Source organism: Miniopterus schreibersii (genome assembly GCF_964146895.1).
Source record: "Miniopterus schreibersii genome assembly, chromosome: 13".
NCBI lineage: Eukaryota > Metazoa > Chordata > Mammalia > Chiroptera > Miniopteridae > Miniopterus > Miniopterus schreibersii.
Window position 1 is genome coordinate 39579752 of NC_138113.1, and position 18912 is coordinate 39598663.

Consider the following 18912-nt stretch of genomic DNA (forward strand, 5'->3'; position numbering starts at 1 on the left):
GTTTATGCTAATGAGGTGACTCAGGGTAGACCCCTAGGTGACTTCAGAAGGGGAGCTGGTCCCAGAAAGACCAAACTACCACCTTGGCAATCCCACCCCAACCCTTGACCTCCAGGTAGGAGATGGAGTCTGGAAATCAAGTTATAAAAGCTCACAAACAGTGAGAGATTTGAGGGGCTTTCAAGGAATTTCCTGGTAGGTGAACACATCCATGTGCCAGGAGGTTATTGTTCCCAATTTCATGGGGACAGAAGCTCTTGTGCTCTGGACCCTTTCTGACCACACCCTATGTACCTCTTCGTCTGTTCGTATCCTTCATCATAAACTGCAATAGTAACTATAGTGTTTTCCTGAGTTCTGTGAGTCATTCTAGTAAATTATTGAACCCGAGGGGGGCCATGGGAGCCCCCAGATTTGCAGTCAGCTAGGCAGAAGTGTGAGTTTCTTAGAGACGCCATATGCAGTTAGCATCTGAAGTTGGGCAGGCCTTGTGGGACTGAGACTTTAACCTGTGGCGTCTGCACTAACTCCTGGAGTTAGTGTCAAAATTGAATTGTAGGACACTCAGCTGGTGTCAGAGAATTGGCTGCTGTCAGAAAACACCACACAACTGGTGTCAGAAATGATGTCAGAAAATACCAAATAGGACCTACCCAGATCCAAGATCTCTCCTCTAGCTGATTGGCTTCGTGAGCCCCTGAGTTGATCAGGTTGGGACAAACTCAAAAGGAACTGATGGACAAGCAAATGTGCTGGTTTTAATGAGAACTTCCAGGAGAAACAAATACTGCTTCAGGGGGTTCCTGCTGCTTGTGGACCTAGACTAAGAAGCCAGGGAAGTGAGGCGTCCCACTGGAGCTGTGTGAGCCTGAGTCTGCATCCCTCTAGGCAGGTAACCAGCTAAACAGAATCAGTATTCCCATTGGCTGGTCAAGGTACCGCTTCCAAAGTCAGTTCTGAGGATACTAGCAGGTTCTCATTCCCATTACATCGGATAATTGCAATCTTATCAAAATTGATCACATTTTCTTTAACTCATAGAAATCTAATTACATATTTTTCCCCCTAGCTCGCCAGCAACCCATTTACAAGATGTCAGTTGCAACCTTGCGAATGGCTTGTTCTACCCATATTGTGTTGCTTTTTCCTACGTTCATTTTCAGTTCCTACATCCTGTTCCCATGGCTTTTTCTCAGATCTTGGAGTCAACCTCCAGTAGGTCCCCTGAGCACTAACTAAGAAGCTGGCAGCCCACTCCCATGGTAAAGCCCTCCTGAAAGTGCCTCCTCCTGAGGTTGGGCCGGGAGAGCAGCTGCGGTCCAGAGCCTGTGTTGTGGATGGTCACGTCAACTCAGCCTGCAACTAGCTGAGTACACACTGATCTGCAGGCTAAGAAAGGGGGTAGTTGTCTACACCCAGTTCATGATGACTGTGTGTGTGTGTGTGTGTGTGTGTGTGTAGTACAGAGCCACCATCCATTGGCCAGTTACCTCCTGTCCATGAAAGCTGACCTGAGAGGAAAGGAGCAGGAGGAATGTGAGCGCACCCATTGCTGGAGTAGTCAATAGCTCTGCCTGAGACCCCGGAGCATCTGCCAAGCCCCTTTCCCTCCACATGGGAGGGGAGCTGCTGAAGGTATCTCCCGGAGGCCCATAAGAGGCCCCGGGGTGGTGGCAGAAAAGAAAGGACGTGTCTTGGTTTCTATTTCCCCACGCACAGGAAGGGCCCAGGCCTGACCCACTCAGGAGCTACTTCCTCCTAGGACCTGAGAAGCTGAGGGAGCCTCAAAGCAGATCTTTGGGGATCTCTTGTCCAACTGAAAGGGTGGAGTCTGGGCCAGGAGAGAGCATAGTCCTCCAGATGTGGTGGCCTCAGGGGCATGATCAGCAGGACTCCTCTGGCCCCCTCTTCCCTGTCTCCATTCCCCCCAACTCCTGGCTCCCAGCACTTACTTCTCCCATAAGAACAACACCTGCCAACAGGAAAGAAATGCCAGGAGGTCTCTCTGCTCTCTGGCCAGAAAAAAATCAAATGGATATTTTATATATTAACATCAGAACCACTCATTGGCCGGGACCTCTTACACATTGGCTTTTCCTGTGCCTACTAAAGGGTATGGGCCATGCTCCTAGAGGTGCAGACCCTAGAAGTTTTTCAGTCATCCACATAAGCCCCTAACAACACAAGGTGGTCAGCTGTCTTTCAGAGAGTGGCTAGATCCAGCTGACAGCTGACAGTGTCTCTTCTTCAGGCATCTCTCCTGGGACTTGTCTTGAGGACCACCCTTCTCTCATGCTCAGTCTGCCTGGTAGGGCAAAGTTGAACCCATACCCAATTCCCAGCCCTTGTGGCTCTGTCAACATAACCACTTCCCTGTGAACAGGGTCTCTGGGAAGAGTGGGAAATCTAAGGAGTCTCCCCCTTGGGAGTAAAGCCAGAGAATAGAAGGCGGATCAGTGAACATCTGAGAGAAAGATCACCAAGAAAGTCATGACACTGCAGGCCTCGCTCTCCTTCGTTTTGATAAAACCAGGGGTAAGCGCTGCTCTTATTCTGTAGCTTTTCCAGAACTGGGATTTCCTTACTGCATGTTAATTTGGAACCCCTACTGGTTCCTGAGGATACCCCGGGACTTTTTGTCTAGCAAAACAGATGGCCTTTCCGGCACATCCACCAGTACACCCAGGAATAAAACGTGCACACAGAGGGAGGCCTTTACCCAGGCAGATTTTATTCTAATGTTCTTGGAGGTGAACTCTTCAGGTAGTGAGGGCCACACGGGGCGTGGGAAGACAGGACGTGCAGAAGTAAGAGGAGGTGCAGGGCGGTGAGGCAGAGGGGCTGGGCCTCAGAGTTACCGAGTGAAGGGAGGGGAGGGATCAATGGACACCAGCCCCTGACCTGAACCAGTTGAGCCTGTCCCAGGGAAGAAGGGGTTCAGACCTCAGAGGATGTGGACAAGGAGGATGATGGGAGCATGGCATGGACAGGATCCCCACGAGCAGAACTCTTCCTAGAGAACACTGCCGTCTAAGCAGGCAACTGGGAATTTAGGGGGTCAACTGGAATAGCGCTGAGTATCAGTATCAGGAGAAGCACTTGCATGTCTGGAGCAGCTTTCCTGGATAAAACTGAGGCTTCTCTGGAGGGACTTAGTTTTCCAGTGGTTCTCCCTGCCTCTAGTCTTACCTCCCTCAAGTCCTGTCACCATATTGCAGGCAGAATGCTCTTTTCAAAAAATAATTAGTTATACACACATCATTACTAGCTCAGCCAAGAAGAAGCAGCAACACCCCAACAGCAGTGGCACCCAGATCTTGGCAAAAACCCCAGAGTGTTGCCCCACATTATGGGTCCTGATCCATCTAATGAGGCAATTTGAATTTTGAAATTCTCCCCACCCCCTCCCATTTTAACCCAAGATCTCCTTTCCATTCCAGCTGTTTCTTGGGGTCTCAGAACTTCCAGCCAAGGCAGACAGACTCCAAATGCCTTTGGGACAATTTTGAAGCAAGGAAAATTAAGGTGCAGAATCACCCTGGAGCATGGAGGAGGAAGTGGCACATCCTTGAGTTTGACAAGCACTGGAGCTCTAAGTGCCAGCTTGGAGACCAGTCCTGTCATGGTTCTGACGGAATATAAGGACGTTTACAGATGAAAAAGAACTTATTGTCACAGGGGGCATCATTCCATGACTGAATCGAGGAGGCCTTTATATTGGCACAGTGTTCATTGTTCCCATAATTATTGGGTTCACCTGGAATCCAGAACCTACCAAAGAAAAACACAAAGAAAAACTTATTTCCAATGAAGAAATGAGTAACTTCAACCCCAGCGTTGGTCCTAGGTGATAATGTCACAAGATTTTGCTCCCAGGCCCAAGAGAAAGGAAATTGGTGAGCTGTCCACCTCTCAGGCCAGAATCACCCCCAAATTAGGACCGAACCAGCCCACCTCTCTCAAGGCTCTACACAAGCCCACAGTACAACACCTAGAATAGACCAGGCCCCCTGCCAGAGCTGGCTGGACAGCCATGCTGCCAAACGCTAGAAGGTACAGAGAGGCCACAAATTTGTCCCCGATCCCACAACCAATTAGTGGCAGAGCTGAGCTGGATTTTGGTTTAGTGCTCCTGCCACTCGTGGACAGGGAAGAATCAAAACCCTGTAGTCAGAGGGAAATATCACCTCATACTTCTGCCCTGGCCCTGAGCCAAAAAAGTCAAACTGGGAAGGGGGGCTTTGGGGGGCCTTACTTCATACTCCGGACCTTGTCGAATGGAGTGTCATCCACCCAGTGCCAGTCCCCATCACTCCCTGCTTTGGTCAGGCCGATCCAGTAGAAAATTCCACCTGCTGTCTTGTACAGAAACTCCTGTAGGGAAGACAGGATGAACAGAGACGCTGCCATCACTCGGAGTTAGAGCACCTGTCTCTCTGGGTGTTTCTCACCTGTCCTCAGTGACAACCTCTGAACCCACAGATACGCCTGCACACTGACTTTTCTCAAGCGTCTTCCTGTCCCTGCTCAGAGCCCAGAGTCCATCTTCCAAATTCTAATTTGTCTTTGCTCTGCAACTAACAGACTCGGGACTCGGGCCCTTCTGCCCCTCAGGAAGCAGATGCTGGAGCACAGGCAAAAAATCAGCTAAACCCTAGAGCAGAGACCCCAGGAGAGTGACTCAAATAATAATATCTAAGTTTAGTGAGCACTTAATATGTACAAGGCACTATACATTTATATGCCCTTACTTGGGTATGGTTGTTTTTTGAGACAGGTACTATTACTACTTGTGTTTCATCTGGGACTAGTTAGAGGCAGGGTTGGGACTCTAGACTCTGACCCCAGAGCCCATGCTCTTGCCTGCACTAGCACACCACCCAGATGGAAGGGGTTTGTTCAATTTTCTGTCTCACCAGGTAGAAGACTTCTTGGGTTCTGTAGTGTCATTAATGCTGTTTACAAATATTTCTGTTTTCTGGGCACCCAGAAAGATGGTACCCCCCCTGCCCTGTTTGAAGCTAAGAGTGTTACATCATTTGCTTTGCAAAGGAAATGTGAGTAGAGGAGATGTCTGTTATTTCCAGGAAGAGCCAGCACACAATTTGTCATGCTTCCTTTTGCTGCTTCAGCAACTGTGGAAACATACATGAGATTAAGTCTCCTCTGGCCTAGATCCTTGAGTAACCACAATGAGCAAAACCCCTTGTCAGCCCTTGTTGGAAACATAGTATAAGTGAGAAGTAATCCTTCATTGTTAGGTCACTGATATTTGGGGATTTTTGTCACTGCAGCATAACCTTGTCCATCCTGCCTAATACAGCTACTATTACACCTCCTTCCTAGAACCTGTAGTAACAGCACTCACCTGTTCACTCTCCGAGGTCACTGAGGTCAGTTGTGAATTCCTGGACATGCAATACTGATGGGCACTGTACCAGGTCTTTGGGACACGAGAAAAGTAATAGAAATTGTCCTTGAAGTACTTCCAGCCTTGAGAAACCATCTGTAGAATGTCATCTGGAGAACAAGGGTGAAAGGTGAGCGCTGGTATTCCTGCTTCCTCTGGGTGCTGGCTAGGTGGGGGCACTTGAGTGGGATCCTATAGACAGCAATAAACGGGGCTGGGCTCTGGGGTCCTTGTTTCCTTATGTAGGGTTGGGGACACTCTCGCATCCTGAAAGTCTGACTGAGGTTAGTGGAGTCTCTGGGCTCAGAGAGCAGAGAGTGAGGAGGGGATGGATCAAGAATCTGGCTCTATGAGAGAAGCAGTTATCCACTGTCCATCACAAGTGGCTGAGACCCTGGGCTCTAGGTAAGAAACTTCGTGGAAAATAGCTAGGTTTGGGCCAGGACAGAGACTCCCGAATGTTTTCATATTCTGTGCTTTTGTGTGGGAGCCTGAGCTGGTTCCTGGTCCCCTGTCTTTTGAAAAGCTCCTAAGTCTTCCCCAGCCCCCATGCTGAGCCCCCTTGTCTTAGCTCTCCAGCCACACCTGCCCTGCTTCTCTCCCACTTCCCTCCACACGCACCAGCCCAACGGCCTCAGGCCTAAGAACGGCAGGGTCCCACGGGCCACCATCAGCCTGCAATATTCTTTTCTGGGCCACTTACTTTGCTTTTTGAGTAACTTGCTGATATTCTCCAAACTGCTCTGGAGTCCACGGACCTTTACATTTAAAGCACTGGCTTTATCCAAATCTCTTTTTAATTCTGGGATCTGGGTATTTAAATTATAAACTTCCTCCCAGCTTCTCGTTAATGTGTGAATCTGTGCATTGGCTTCCTTCACACCGGTTTCCAGCCTCCGGATCTGAGAACGCACATGATCCAGGCTAACATTCACCATCCGGACCTGAATGCCAGCTGCCTCCACGCCTCCTCTATTCCTCTTGATTTCAGAACTCAGGGTGCTGGTGTTGTCCACACGACCTTTCAGCAACTGCGCATTGGTCTTTACATCTGATAGTGTGCCCATAAACCAGGGATCTGGATTTGAGAAAGTCAAGAGGTCAATCAAGGGGATCCCTGGGAATGGGAGTGGGGGTGTTATCAGAGTGATAAAAGGGAGGGAAGAGAAGGGAAAGGAAAGGGAAGGGAGGGGAGGGGAGGGGAGGGGAGGGGAGGGGAGGGGAGGGGAGGGGAGGAGAGGAGAGGAGAGGAGAGGAGAGGAGAGGAGAGGAGAGGAGAGGAGAGGAGAGGAGAGGAGAGGAGAGGAGAGGAGAGGAGAGGAGAGGAGAGGAGAGGAGAGGAGAGGAGAGGAGAGGAGAGGAGAGGAGAGGAGAGGAGAGGAGAGGAAAGGGACAGACTCAAGCTTCTCAAGGACCCAACCCAAAGAGCTGTTTGTAATATATTTATTCAACAAACATGTGATGGCACCTGCCATGTGCCAGGAACTATGGTAGATGCAGGTAATACAAAGATTGATAAACATGGGCTCTCTATTAGAACACCTCACAGACAAACAGAAGCAGGGATTGGAACCCAGTCCTAAAGTTTCTTTGAATGTTCAGGGCACATTTTGTAAAGGGATGCCCCTCAACCACCCTTTGGCACCCTCCCCACATCCTTTTAGGCCCTATCACTTGATTCCCAGCCCTCTCCTTTTGGAGACTCCTGCAGTGGCCATCAGGGAGGACAGCACCACCTGTCCCACACCTGTCCACTGGCTCTTCCTGACCATAGGAGGAGCCATGCAGACTTCTAATCTGGAAGTGACTTCTCCAGAGAACACAGAAAGGGACAATCATGAAACCATTTGTCTCCTTCCCTTATCCCTTCTACTGTCACACTCTGATCGGGCCACAGGTTTGGTGCCAGAGAGGAGACCAAAAGTAAACCAAGAGGGCTCCAAGCAGAGGAGACTCTGCTCAGAGGCTCCAAATCTGAGATGAAATATGTCCCGAAGCCACGAAGGAAGATGATAGACATCCCCTCCCTCTGCTTTCTGTAGAGCTGGTGGAAGATGAAGGCTCTGCTAGCAGCAGAGGCCAAGGGCCTCAGCAAAGAAGAAAGATAAGTCACACATTCAGTAAGTCACACATCCAATAGTCACACATCCAATAGTCACACATCCTTGACATGATCTTCACAGGAACAGAATGAAGAGAGCACGAAGGGGTCCTGGGGAGGGGAGGAACCTTGGAGATTTGTTGGCTTGTTGGCCAGGTTCTCCATCTAGTCAGCTGGGGCTGAGGATGAAGTTAGGACTCCTTCCCTTGTGGGGCTGGGAAACATCTCGCTCACTGTTGGGGGCATCTCATAAGGCTCTGGATCGAAGGGATACAGAGCTAGAGAGGGAGGAGAAAAATGACATGGGATAAAGAAATAGGTGAACATTTCCTAGGAACAAAAGAGTGTATCTTTGAGCACAAGTATGCAAGTGCTTATTCCATTCAGAAAAATCTCCCTGGATTTGGGAAGGAAAGAGTGGCAGCTCATTCTACTGAGGCCAGGGACCCTGTGACTGCACACGGAAAGAGGCAAATGAAAGGAGGCACACGAAAAAGCCACAGGAGGGAGAGACCACTGGAGAACAGGGAGAAAGGTCTGGATGCCGTGGAAGCTGACTGGCCCTGGAGAGGAGCAGGCCCCCATGATGGAGCCAGAGGACTTACAGACAATGGCCTGCAGCAGGATGGACGCGAGCAGGACCAGCGTCAGGATGACCACTGCGGCGCGGACTGTGCAAGGGTTCCTCAGAACAGGCGACGAACCCACCTTGGGCGGAGGCTCTGTTGGAAGAAGAGGGGAACATCTGTTGAAAGACCAGCAAAAGCGGGTTTGGGCACAGAGCACTGAGCAGGTCCTGAGCAGGGACTGGTGCTTACCTCGGGGCCAGAGGGAGATGTTTTGTTTATCGACAGTGAAGTGAGCCTCGGGGACCTCGCTCTCTCCAGCCTTCATCCTGCACGCTTACCCCTGCAGCACAGGTGCTCTGGCTGCCTGGCTCCCCAAGGAGCTTATATCTAGAGGAAAAGGGAAGTGAGTCCCACAAAAGGTCATCATGTAAGTCCCAAATTCCCCATGCCTGACTTGGACACCTCGCCTGGCCTAAGCCACAGTTCCGGGCTTCCCTCAAAGGTCTGAGCTTCCAGGAAGGGGCTGTCTGTCTCCTTCTTTGGGGGTCTGTTACATGGACACTAACCATCTTGTGCCCAGACTATCTTACTTCTTTAATCTCCTCCTCTATCCTCCATCCGCCCCTCCGTTCATCCCACAAATACACACTTACTGCCTTCTAAGTACCAGGCACTGTACTAGGACTGGGCCACAAAGATGAATAAGTAACTCAGCCCTAGCCGATTTGGTCAGAGTCGGCCTGCAGACTGAAGGGTCCCAGGTTCGATTCCAGCCAAGGGCACGGACCTTGGTTGCAGGTTTGATCCCTGGCCCTGGTCAGGGTGCATGTGGGAAGCAACCAGTTCATGTGTCTCTCCCACATCGATGTTTCTCTCTCTCTCCCTTCCACTCTCTCTGAAAAGCAATGGAAAAAATATCCTCAGGTGAGGATTAAAAATAATTCTTTTTTTAAATGAGTAACTCAGAGCCTTTGCACTCAAGCACCTTACAGTCTGGAAGGAAAGACAGACCCGAGCAAATAAATTACAACGCAGGGTGATGATTAACAATAGAAGAATATGCACAACTGAAAGGAAGTACAGAGAATGGAGTAATGGTAAGGAGTTCCAGATAAAAGGATTGGCACATTTAAAAGTATAGACCGGGTGGAACGGGTCATTGGGGAGAAAAAGGGACATCTGTACTATTTTAAACAAAAATAAAATTTAAAAATATTTTTAAAAATAAAAAATTTTAATTTAATTTAAAAAAGTATAGAGGCATGCCCAGCAGGCATGGCCCAGTGGTAAAGCATCAACCCATGAACCAGGAGATCTCAGTTCGATTCCTGGTCAGGGCATATGCCCAGGTTGTGGGCTCGATTCCCAGTGGGGGCCATGCAGGAGAGATCAGTGACTCTCTCATCATTGACATTTCTATCTCTCTCCCCCTCTCCCTTCCTCTCTCTGAAACCAATAAAAATATATTTTTTAAAAATAAAAATAAAAGTATAGAGGCATAAAACAGCACGGAGTGCCTGGCCAACTGTATGTAATTTGGTGGTGTTGGAGTGTAAAGCATATGACTAGAGAGGGGAGGGCATGGGGGCTAAAGAGACACCTGGGGTGAGATCGTGAAGATCCTTGTGGATCATGTTAAGAAAATTGAACTCTGGCTTATGGGTGACATGCAGCCAATGAAGGACTTCAGGCAGGAAAGAGAGAAGGACAGGGACATTGTGGAAAGATTGCTCTGTGGTGGGAAGCATAAATTGGGGGGTAGAAAGCCTGGAAGCAGGGAGACCAGTAAGGAAACCACTGCAATAAAATATTCTAGCTTCTGTTATCAAGGCCTCTTAGATGATACAGAGTTCCTTTATAAAATGGCGATGGCTTGGAGATTCAAAATGTAAATGTAATACTTGGGTTCTCCTCCGTGCTTCCTGCACTTGTGAGCTTCTCAAACTGGGGCAACTCAGCAACATCAGACCAGGAACTGTTTTTTCATATATAGGAGTTCCTCAGCACAGAGAGAGACTGATTTGGGGCTCAATGAAGGACTAAGATTTCTCCTGGGCAGCTTCTCGTGTTTTGAAGAAGTCTTCCAAATCTGAGAAACCTCATACATAACAGATTCTAAACAAATATTTCTTGGAAGGTAGGAAAGAGATGAGGGAAGAAGGGGAGGGAGAGAGGAGAGGGGGGAAAAGGAAGTCAGTCCAGATAATTGGATGGATGGATGGATGGATGGATGGATGGATGGATGGATGGATAGATGGATGGATAGATGGATGGATAGATGAATGTGTGAATGGATGGATGTACCCATTCATTGATTATACACCTATCAATGGGTGGGTACATGAAAAATAAATGAATGGAAGAATTGATGGCTAATCATTTCTCAAGTCTGAAATCTACAGTCTATGGACAGGGATCTGTCTTCCAGAAGCTACTGCTTCTTCCCACTGCCTCCGGAAGTTCCCATTCATTTCCACAGCAAAGGCTTAAGTGTGCTTGATACCTTACCCAAAATGCAAAAAAAAAACAAAAAAACCCTAGAAAGCTAACCCAGCCTTGCTGAGGCTGAACCAGTGGAGCTGGATGGCAGAGTAGTGTCAAGGACCAGTGTTGGAAGCCAAATGAGTAGGGCCAAGGAAAGACTTACGTACACTTTCAGGGGATATTTGAGAGGATCCTAATTCCCTGCTCAGCCCAGCCCTGTCTGGCCAGCCCATTTTTCTCACAGGCCCTTGCTGCTCTCTCTCCAGCTGGCTAGGCCTCAGACTGGAGCTCCGTCTCTGACTGGATGAGGGAACTCGGCACCACACTGCTCAAGTGCTGAGAAGGAAGGTGGGAGTGCAAGGATGGTGTCCCGTTCATCCTATCTCACATCCTCCCTACCCACATTCTGTCTACAGCTTCCAGAACTGCTATCTGTTCTAGCCTTTGACATTAGCTAACCCACAAAACTGAAGACCTCACGCTAACTCACTGCCTGCCTCTGAACATTTGTAACTATACCCATTTCTTCAGGCTGTTCATCTAGTTGCAGAGCCTTGGTTCCCCGGTTAGAATGTTTTGCTCCTGGACTCTCATGCTTGGTACACAGTCTAACCCCAGAGTCATCTAAGCCCTGGCTCCTGGCCCTGCATTCCCAACCTGTCATAGTTCAGGGCCTAGGGGTGGAAAAGAATCCAAGTTACTCAAGACCCTGGTAGAAGGTGCCGTTGGGGTCCAGGTTTCCTCCTAAGGCATTTGAAGGTGAGAAGCTGACACATAACAGAACTTGGGAGGGTCTGGCCCCTTCCCTCTCTGCCAAAAAGTTGACTTTCCCTGAAGCTCTGCTGGCTAGTAGTAGGAGCCACTAATGGCACATTCATATACCCTCTCAGTGGTCCCAGGAAAGGATCCAGAGCTTCAATATGCTGGCACCCCCTGTGGAAAAGGGGCTGGGGTTGGGGAGCATTTACCCAAGTGATAGACATGGAGGCCTCAGCTAGATATTCTACTCATCACTGAGCAAAAGTCTAATCCAGTAGGAGGAAGTTCAACGTGAAGCAACCAGAAATCTGGGCTGTGGGTCCTGTGGGATTTCAGAGGCAGAGGGAGTAAAAGTCCCGGAAAGAGTTTCATTTCCCACTTACAGAGAAAGAGTGAGTCACATGCTATTTTCCTATGGCCATGCTCACCTGTAGGTGTTCACTAAGTGCGAGCACCTCTCCTGTGCCTCCCTCTGGGTGCTCTATGGCCCCTGGCCTGACAGCCTGGGAGAAAGGACAGAGTAGGAGACAAGTGCTCAGCCATGCTTTCCAGCCAGCGATGCAGGCAGTTCTCCTGGACACTCAGGAGATGCCAGCTCTTCCAAAAGGAGGAACTTTGGGCCAGACCAGAAGTGACAAAAAATCACTGCTGTCATGAGAGAAAGAAAGTCCATGCTCATTTTTCTGTTTCCTTCTTGGCCATGCTCCTGAGGTTCTAAGACCTTCTCTGAATAAGGGTGGAGGAAGGAAGCAGTTCGGCCACTTTTCCCCCTTCTCTGGTTGGGACCCACCTTATGCTTAAAGGTGGACCATGGACATAATCAATGGTAGTGGAAAAGAGACCAAGCAACGAGAGTGGACAACTAACCAGGGAGAGGGGAAGGGGAGGAGCAGAGACACAAAGGGGGGAAGAGAGGGAAGAATAACTATGAAATGAGAAAGGAGCTGCTACCACTGGTCAGGTGGTCCACAGGTCCCAGAGAGGACTCCTGCCTACAATGTGATGAGGGAATTTGACAGGCAGACCCCAGATAATGTAAAAATTCCATAGCACACTCTGGATGTGTGCCCTGGGAAGTAGGACAGAGACACCAAGAAGAGTGGTAGGTGGGATGATTCACCCATCCATTCCTCTAGAATGCCTGCCCTGCCCCAGGTACGAGGAGAAAGATAGCCATAGACCTTGCCTTCAGAAACAGGCTTCCTCTTGTTGGAAAAAAGTTCTTATTTTGTTAATTCTGGGATGAAGGGAAGACTCTCCCAAGATGGAAAGGGGCCACAGATACCGTAGGGGGCTTCCCCACGTCTCCCTTGAACCTGGGAATGGGTTTCTCTTTTCAAGGGCATTATGTGGAGGCAGGTATCTCTGGAACAGTGACAATGGGCCAGACCTCAGGGAACAGGCCTACATCTGGTGCCATCATAAGCAGTGGCCTGGATGTGGGTGGGGGGCCTGGCTGCATGGAAAGGTGGCTGAGTCCCAGGTAGAGGAGGCTGCTCTGAACCATCCAATGCAAAGAGCACTTGCCTGTGGTCTTAGTGCGAAGGGCAAACTCATGTTAGAAAAGTAACAAAGGGTTCTTGGAAAAAGTATGTATACTTGCTTTTTTTTATGTCTTTTGTTTCTTTATTATGTAAATAATAATATTCATTATAGAGAAAAAAATCCAGCCCGGCTAGCCTGGCTCAGTGGTTGAGCATTGACCTATGATCCAGGAGATCGATGCTTGATTCCTTGTCAGGGCACATGCCTGGGGTTTGTGCTCGATCCCCAGTGGGGGGCATGCAGGAGGCAACCAATCAATGACTCTCTCATCACTGATGTTTTTCTCTCTCTCTCTCTTTCTCCCTTCCTCTCTCTGAAATCTATAAAAATATATATATTTTTAAATTCCAGGTAAGCAAAAAAATAAAATAAAATACTACCTGCCATACAGGAAAAAAAACAGCTATATATACCAGTTCATTCTTCCTATTTTCATGTATTTGCATATACATCTACATTTATATTCATAGCTGTATTTAACTAATACTGTGTATACATTTTTATAAGTATCAAATGGGACAACTCCTGTTTATTTTCCCCAACATCCTTCCCGAGCTCATTTCTGACACCAAGAATCCCCTTCCTTCGAGAAACCACTCCTCCTTGGCTCACAGGCAGCATCAGCAGGTTGAGTTTTGATCCCATCCCATCACTGATGCTGAGTCTTCTGCCGCCTGCTTCCACTCCAAGGGCTCTTACATTGGGCCCACCCAATTAATCCAGGATAATTCCCCTAACTGAAAGTCAGCTGATTAGCAGCCTTTATTCCACTTTGCCATGCAACTCAATATACTCCCAGGTTCTGGGGATTCGGACGTGGACATCTTGGTGGCCATTATTCTGCCTAAAACACTTCCTCACCATATTGAGTTTGAGTGGCCTTAATGGATTCATCCGAAAAGTTTGGTATGTGGCCTTGGAATTTGAGAGACATAGAGTCTGGTACTTGACACATGGATGAAAAGTCTAAGGCCTTCGGCAGGTAAATGGAAAAATAAATAGTGGTATATTTAGACAAAGGAATATTATTAAGTGCTAAAAAGAAATGAGCTGTCAAGCCATGAAAAGATGCAGAGGTACCTTAAATATACTAAGTGAAAGAAGCCATCTGAAAAGGCTACATATTATATGTCTCTAACTATATAACGTTCTGGAAAAGGCAAAACTATGGACACAATAAAAAGATCAATGTTTGCCAGGGGTTTTAGGGGAGGGCGGAATAAATAGATGGAGCATGGGGGGTTTTTAGGGCAGTGAAACTATTCTGTATGATACTGTAATGATGGATACGTGTCATTTTACATTTGTAAAATGTATAGAATGTATACCACGAGGAGTGAACCCTAATGTGAACTATGGACTTTGGGTGATAATGATGTGTCAATGGAGGTTCATCAGCTTTAACAAATGTACCATTCTGATGTGGAAGGTTGATAGTGGAGGAGTCTGGGGGGCGGGGCAGGGAATATATGAGAATTCTCTCTACTTTCTGCTCAATTTTGCTGTGAACTGGAAACTGCTCTAAAAAACAGTCTATTTCAAAGGGAGAATGCAGGGAAATCTTAAGGCAGGAAGCTTTAACTAGCTACCGCCTTGGGACAGCAGAGTGGGGAAGAAAGGCAAAATCTGCTCTTCCAGAGTTTGGTGGGGAAAAGACGTGTGTCAATGGACCAGACTTGGGCTTTCCCCAGGAGGAAGCTATTCTTAATTGATTAAGAGGAACTGTGCCAATAAGGACCACTTGGAGGAGTGTGTGGTGAGACCACAGGAAAGCAGGGGCTGAGGTGAGGCCATAAGCAGACAGCCAGAGGAGGCATCGCCTGTGCCGAGAGAACGGCCAGTGAGAGATCCCCACAATGCAGGTCTCCTAAAAAACCCAAACGCATACCTGAGAAAATGAATTGGCATTTAGAATATGCTCCACCTAGACATTGTAAATACCAGATTTCAAATCTTCCAAGCAAGGCTGACTTTTCTGCCACCTGGAGCAAGGTACAGTTGCGGGGGTGGAGGGTAGGGGTGAGAAGAAGAGAAGGGAGGGGAATGAGTCAAAAAGTCAAGCCCTCCCTCCACCATCTCATACTTCCAAGACTGAGCCTCGCTGGGGAAGGGCAGGCAGGGGATTGCATTAGATCTGCATGTTGCTTTAGGTAATATGGCCTTTTAACTCTGGATTCTTCCAATCCATGAACACGGAATATCTTTCCATTTCTTTGTGTCTTCTTACATTTCTTTCAACTATCTTGTTGTTTTCAGTGTATAGGTCTTTTACATCTTTGTTAAATTTATTCCTAGGTATTTTATACTTTTTATTGCAACAGTGGCTGTTTGGGGCCTCCTGTTCTTTTGAATCGGCGTGTTTATTGGGTGGTCCTGTCCCTACTCTGCATGTTGGAGATGAGTAGTAGCAAGGGAAGGGACACAGACAGTCTCTCCTTTGTTCCACAGGTCTCCAGAGTAAGAGGAGCTTTATCCAGATCTGACTAGAATATGCGATTCTAGAATTGTAGCTTGATGCCCTGACTGGGTGCCTAGGGCAGGAGTGAATGTATTTTGCAAGTGGAGGAGTCTTGAATAATTGTATCCAAGAGGGCCAATCTGTGTTAGATGAAGGAATGGATAAGCAAAAGGTGATATATACAAACAATGGAGTGTTATTCAGCCTTACAAATGAAGACAGTTTTGACACATGCTACTGCGTGGATAAATTTTGAGGACATTATTCTAAGTGATGAAAGTCAGTCACAAAAGGAAAGTTACTGTCTGATTCCACATATGTGAGATATGTAGAGTGGTAAAATTCATAGAGAGAGAAAGCATAATGGTGGTTAGCAGGGGGTGAGAGGAGAGAGAAGGGGAAGTTACTGTTTAATGTGTATAGAGTTTCAGTTTCTAAGACAAAGAGACTTCTGGATATGAATGGTGATGGTGAATGTACTCAGTGTCAATGAACTGTATACTTAAAATAGCTGAGATATTTGTTTTCAGTGAACCCACCAGCCCTGGCTGGTGTGACTCAGTTGGTTGGTCACCATCCCTTCCTGGCACATGCCCAGGTTTCGGGCTCCATCCCCAGTGGGGGGGGGGGTGCAGGAGGCAGCCAATCGATGTTTCTCTCATTGATGTTTCTCTCCCTCTCTCTCTAAAATCAGAAACAACATATTTAAAAATACATAACTAAGATAGTAAATTTTATGTGCATTTTACCATGATTTTTAAAAAGGTGATTGAGGGGGAAAAAATATATCCATGTCCAAATCCCTGGAAACTGGAATGCTACCTTATATGGCAAATAAATAAACAACTTTGCAGACCTCATTAGGTTAAGGATCTTGACATGGGGAGATTGTCCTGGATTATTATCCAAGTGGGCCTGATATGCAATCAATATGTTTCCTTATAAGAGGTAGGAAAAGGGAGGTTTGAACACAGAAATAGAGGAGAAGGCAGTCACATTAGGGAAACAGATATTGGAGTGATATAGTCACAAGCAAAAGAATGCTGGTAGCCGCCAGAAGCTAGAAGGGGCAAGGAACGGAGGTGCCCCTAGGGTCTCCAGAGAGAGCATGACTTTGCAGCCACCTTGAATCTTGGTCCATTGAAATTAATTATGGCCTCCAGGACTGGGAGAGAATACATTTCCTTTATTTTAAACTTCCAAGTTTGTGATAACTGTTACCACAGTCATGGGATGCTAATACAATGACATTTACTATAGCGGGGAAACTAAAGTAGAAAGAGGTTTCAGTGTGAGATGGAAATAAAATTTTTTATTTAGACATTATTTCTGAGGTGCTTATTTCTGAGATACATAGGAGACATTTGGTAATTTGCATCAAATAACCATGGACAGCAGTGAAGCTAGATTTGATTCCTTAGGAAGACAGTAAAGCATGGAGGAGAGCAGGCCCTGGCTTGTGCCCACAGTATGGAAATATATTGTATATAAATGCACACGTAGGAAATAAAGCATACCCAAGCCCTCCAATGAGAATGAGTGTTTGTTTTAGCATGGACTAACATGTGGAAGCAATTAATAATACCCCCTCCAAAACACATAGACAACCAGATTGCTTTGCTCCTGGGAAACCCTGGGGAGAGAAGAAAAGAAATTTCTACTTGATATAAGAGATGCTTCCTGGGACGTTCACACATGTAACTAGAAACAGATTGACAACCTTGTCATCACAGAACTCTCAGGGCAGGGAGCTGGGCTGGGCTTGGATGGGCTCTGTGTCTGTAACACAAGTTACATAAAGAGCTGTGCCAGCTTTTCCTCCACGACATAGTTTCTTCTTGCTCCAGTAGGTGTCACCAGCACTTCCATACAAGCTGTAAGAGTCAATAAAACATGAAAAAATCTCGAGTTGTTATAAGATTTCTTTTCGTTTACTTGCCCTTTCTGCTTTTGGTTTGTTTTTTGCTGTGATATTTCAATTCCTATGGAAAGAAAAAAAAAATTTAGGTACAGAAGCTGTCATAGAAGCTTTTGAGTGGCGAAGTTTCTTGGAAAAATGTTAAGCCCAGGGCACTATCAAGGGCAGATAGACAATTGCATTTTACATCAAAAGCTCACTGATATCTCATGAATTGTGAGGAGAGAAAAAGCACAATGGGACAGCCCAGTTAGAAACACAGTGGATCTTGGAACAGAGCAAATAACCTCAGACTCTGCTCATGAAACTCCTTCAAGTGGGAAAATGAGGGGAAGGAGGAAAGGGAGCCGGCAGGGGCTCAGGCCCTTGGAGCAGCCGAGCACAGGCCGAGAGAAAGCAAGCACCCCCAGAGGAGACCAGCGAGGGTTTGGAAGGGAACTAGGCCAGTAAGTGTAAGGCCGCACCACGCAATCTAGTGTCACCCGGGAAGGTCAGACAGCTAGAAGCCAGGCACAGTTAGTGGTTTCTGAGGCAAGGTTTTCAGCATTGTTTTAGGAATGTAAAGCTTGACTTGAAATAAGATGATAAGATAAAGTGGAATAAAACAGGGAACGTGCAGAAAATGTCAAAATCAAAACTTCATTTAGTGCAGAATAGTATAAAGTAGACGCCTACTTTGGGCTGAATAGGTAGGCTTTAAAATTATATTGAAATAATGTTTTATTAATATCTGATAGAACGGCACAATAGTTCATCCCAGAGTTGTCTGCTGTTGATTAATTATTCAAATTCCTGAAATTATTTTGATCATTTGGTGTTTACCAAAAAGTAGCATATACCCCACCTGGTGGCAGCGGCTGGAGTTATGCTTTTAGAATGAATTTCCATGAACAAGCACTGCTTATCCAGTTCGGCCCCTTTTGGTAATACTGAACCATACAAGCATGGAGAAGAAGGAGGGGCTGGGGGCAGGGCAGTGGAGTCCCCCTTGTCCCCCCTGCCCTTCCTTCTCTATGGAGGATCCCCTTTCCCCCTGCCCTGCCTTCTCCAAGAGGGTTCCGTCTCCTCTGACCTTTCCCCTCTCAGGGTCCTTGTCCTCCCTGTCCTGCCCCCTCCATAGATGGTCCCCTTTCACCTCTGCCCTGTCCCCCCCCTCCTTGGAGGGTCTTCTGTTTCCTTGCCCTGTCCCCTCATTCCCAAGCCTCTGAGGGGCGTGTGCTCCAGTCTCTGGTCTTCATCTGTCCTGTCTCCAGGCACGTGCCCACCCTTTGTACCTGAAGCACATCTCACCCTCTTCATCTGTCTAAATGAGCAATTTTCAGCTGGTGCTTCATGGCACACTGGTGTGCTGCGAGGACTTTTTCTTTTTTAATCTTCACCCAAGAGTATTTTTTCCATTGCCTTTCAGAGAGTGGAAGAGAGAGAGAGAGAGAGACAGAGAGAGAGAGAGAGAGAGAGAGACATCAGTGTGAGAAAGACGTCGATTGGTTGTCTCCCACATGCACCCGGACCAGGGCCCGGCATGGAACCTGCAACAGAGGTATGTGCCCTTGACCGGTATTGAACCCGAGACTTTTCAGTCCACAGGCCGACGCTCTAACCACTGAGTAAAACTGGCTAGGGCACTGCAAGAATTTTTAAAACATGCAATACACCCCCTGCCCCCAG

General features: G+C 47.4%; 1 protein-coding gene across 1 annotated transcript; it reads right to left on the bottom strand.

The window, feature by feature from the left end:
- Window positions 1-3620: 3620 nt before the first annotated feature.
- CD207 (CD207 molecule) lies at window positions 3621-8405 on the bottom strand (the record flags this gene model as incomplete). The annotated part of the gene is made up of 6 exons (XM_081157029.1): window positions 3621-3771; window positions 4256-4374; window positions 5369-5520; window positions 6114-6488; window positions 8117-8233; window positions 8330-8405. The coding sequence occupies 6 exons, from the start codon at window positions 8403-8405 to the stop codon at window positions 3621-3623; spliced, it is 990 nt and encodes a 329-aa protein (XP_081013155.1).
- Window positions 8406-18912: the final 10507 nt, after the last annotated feature.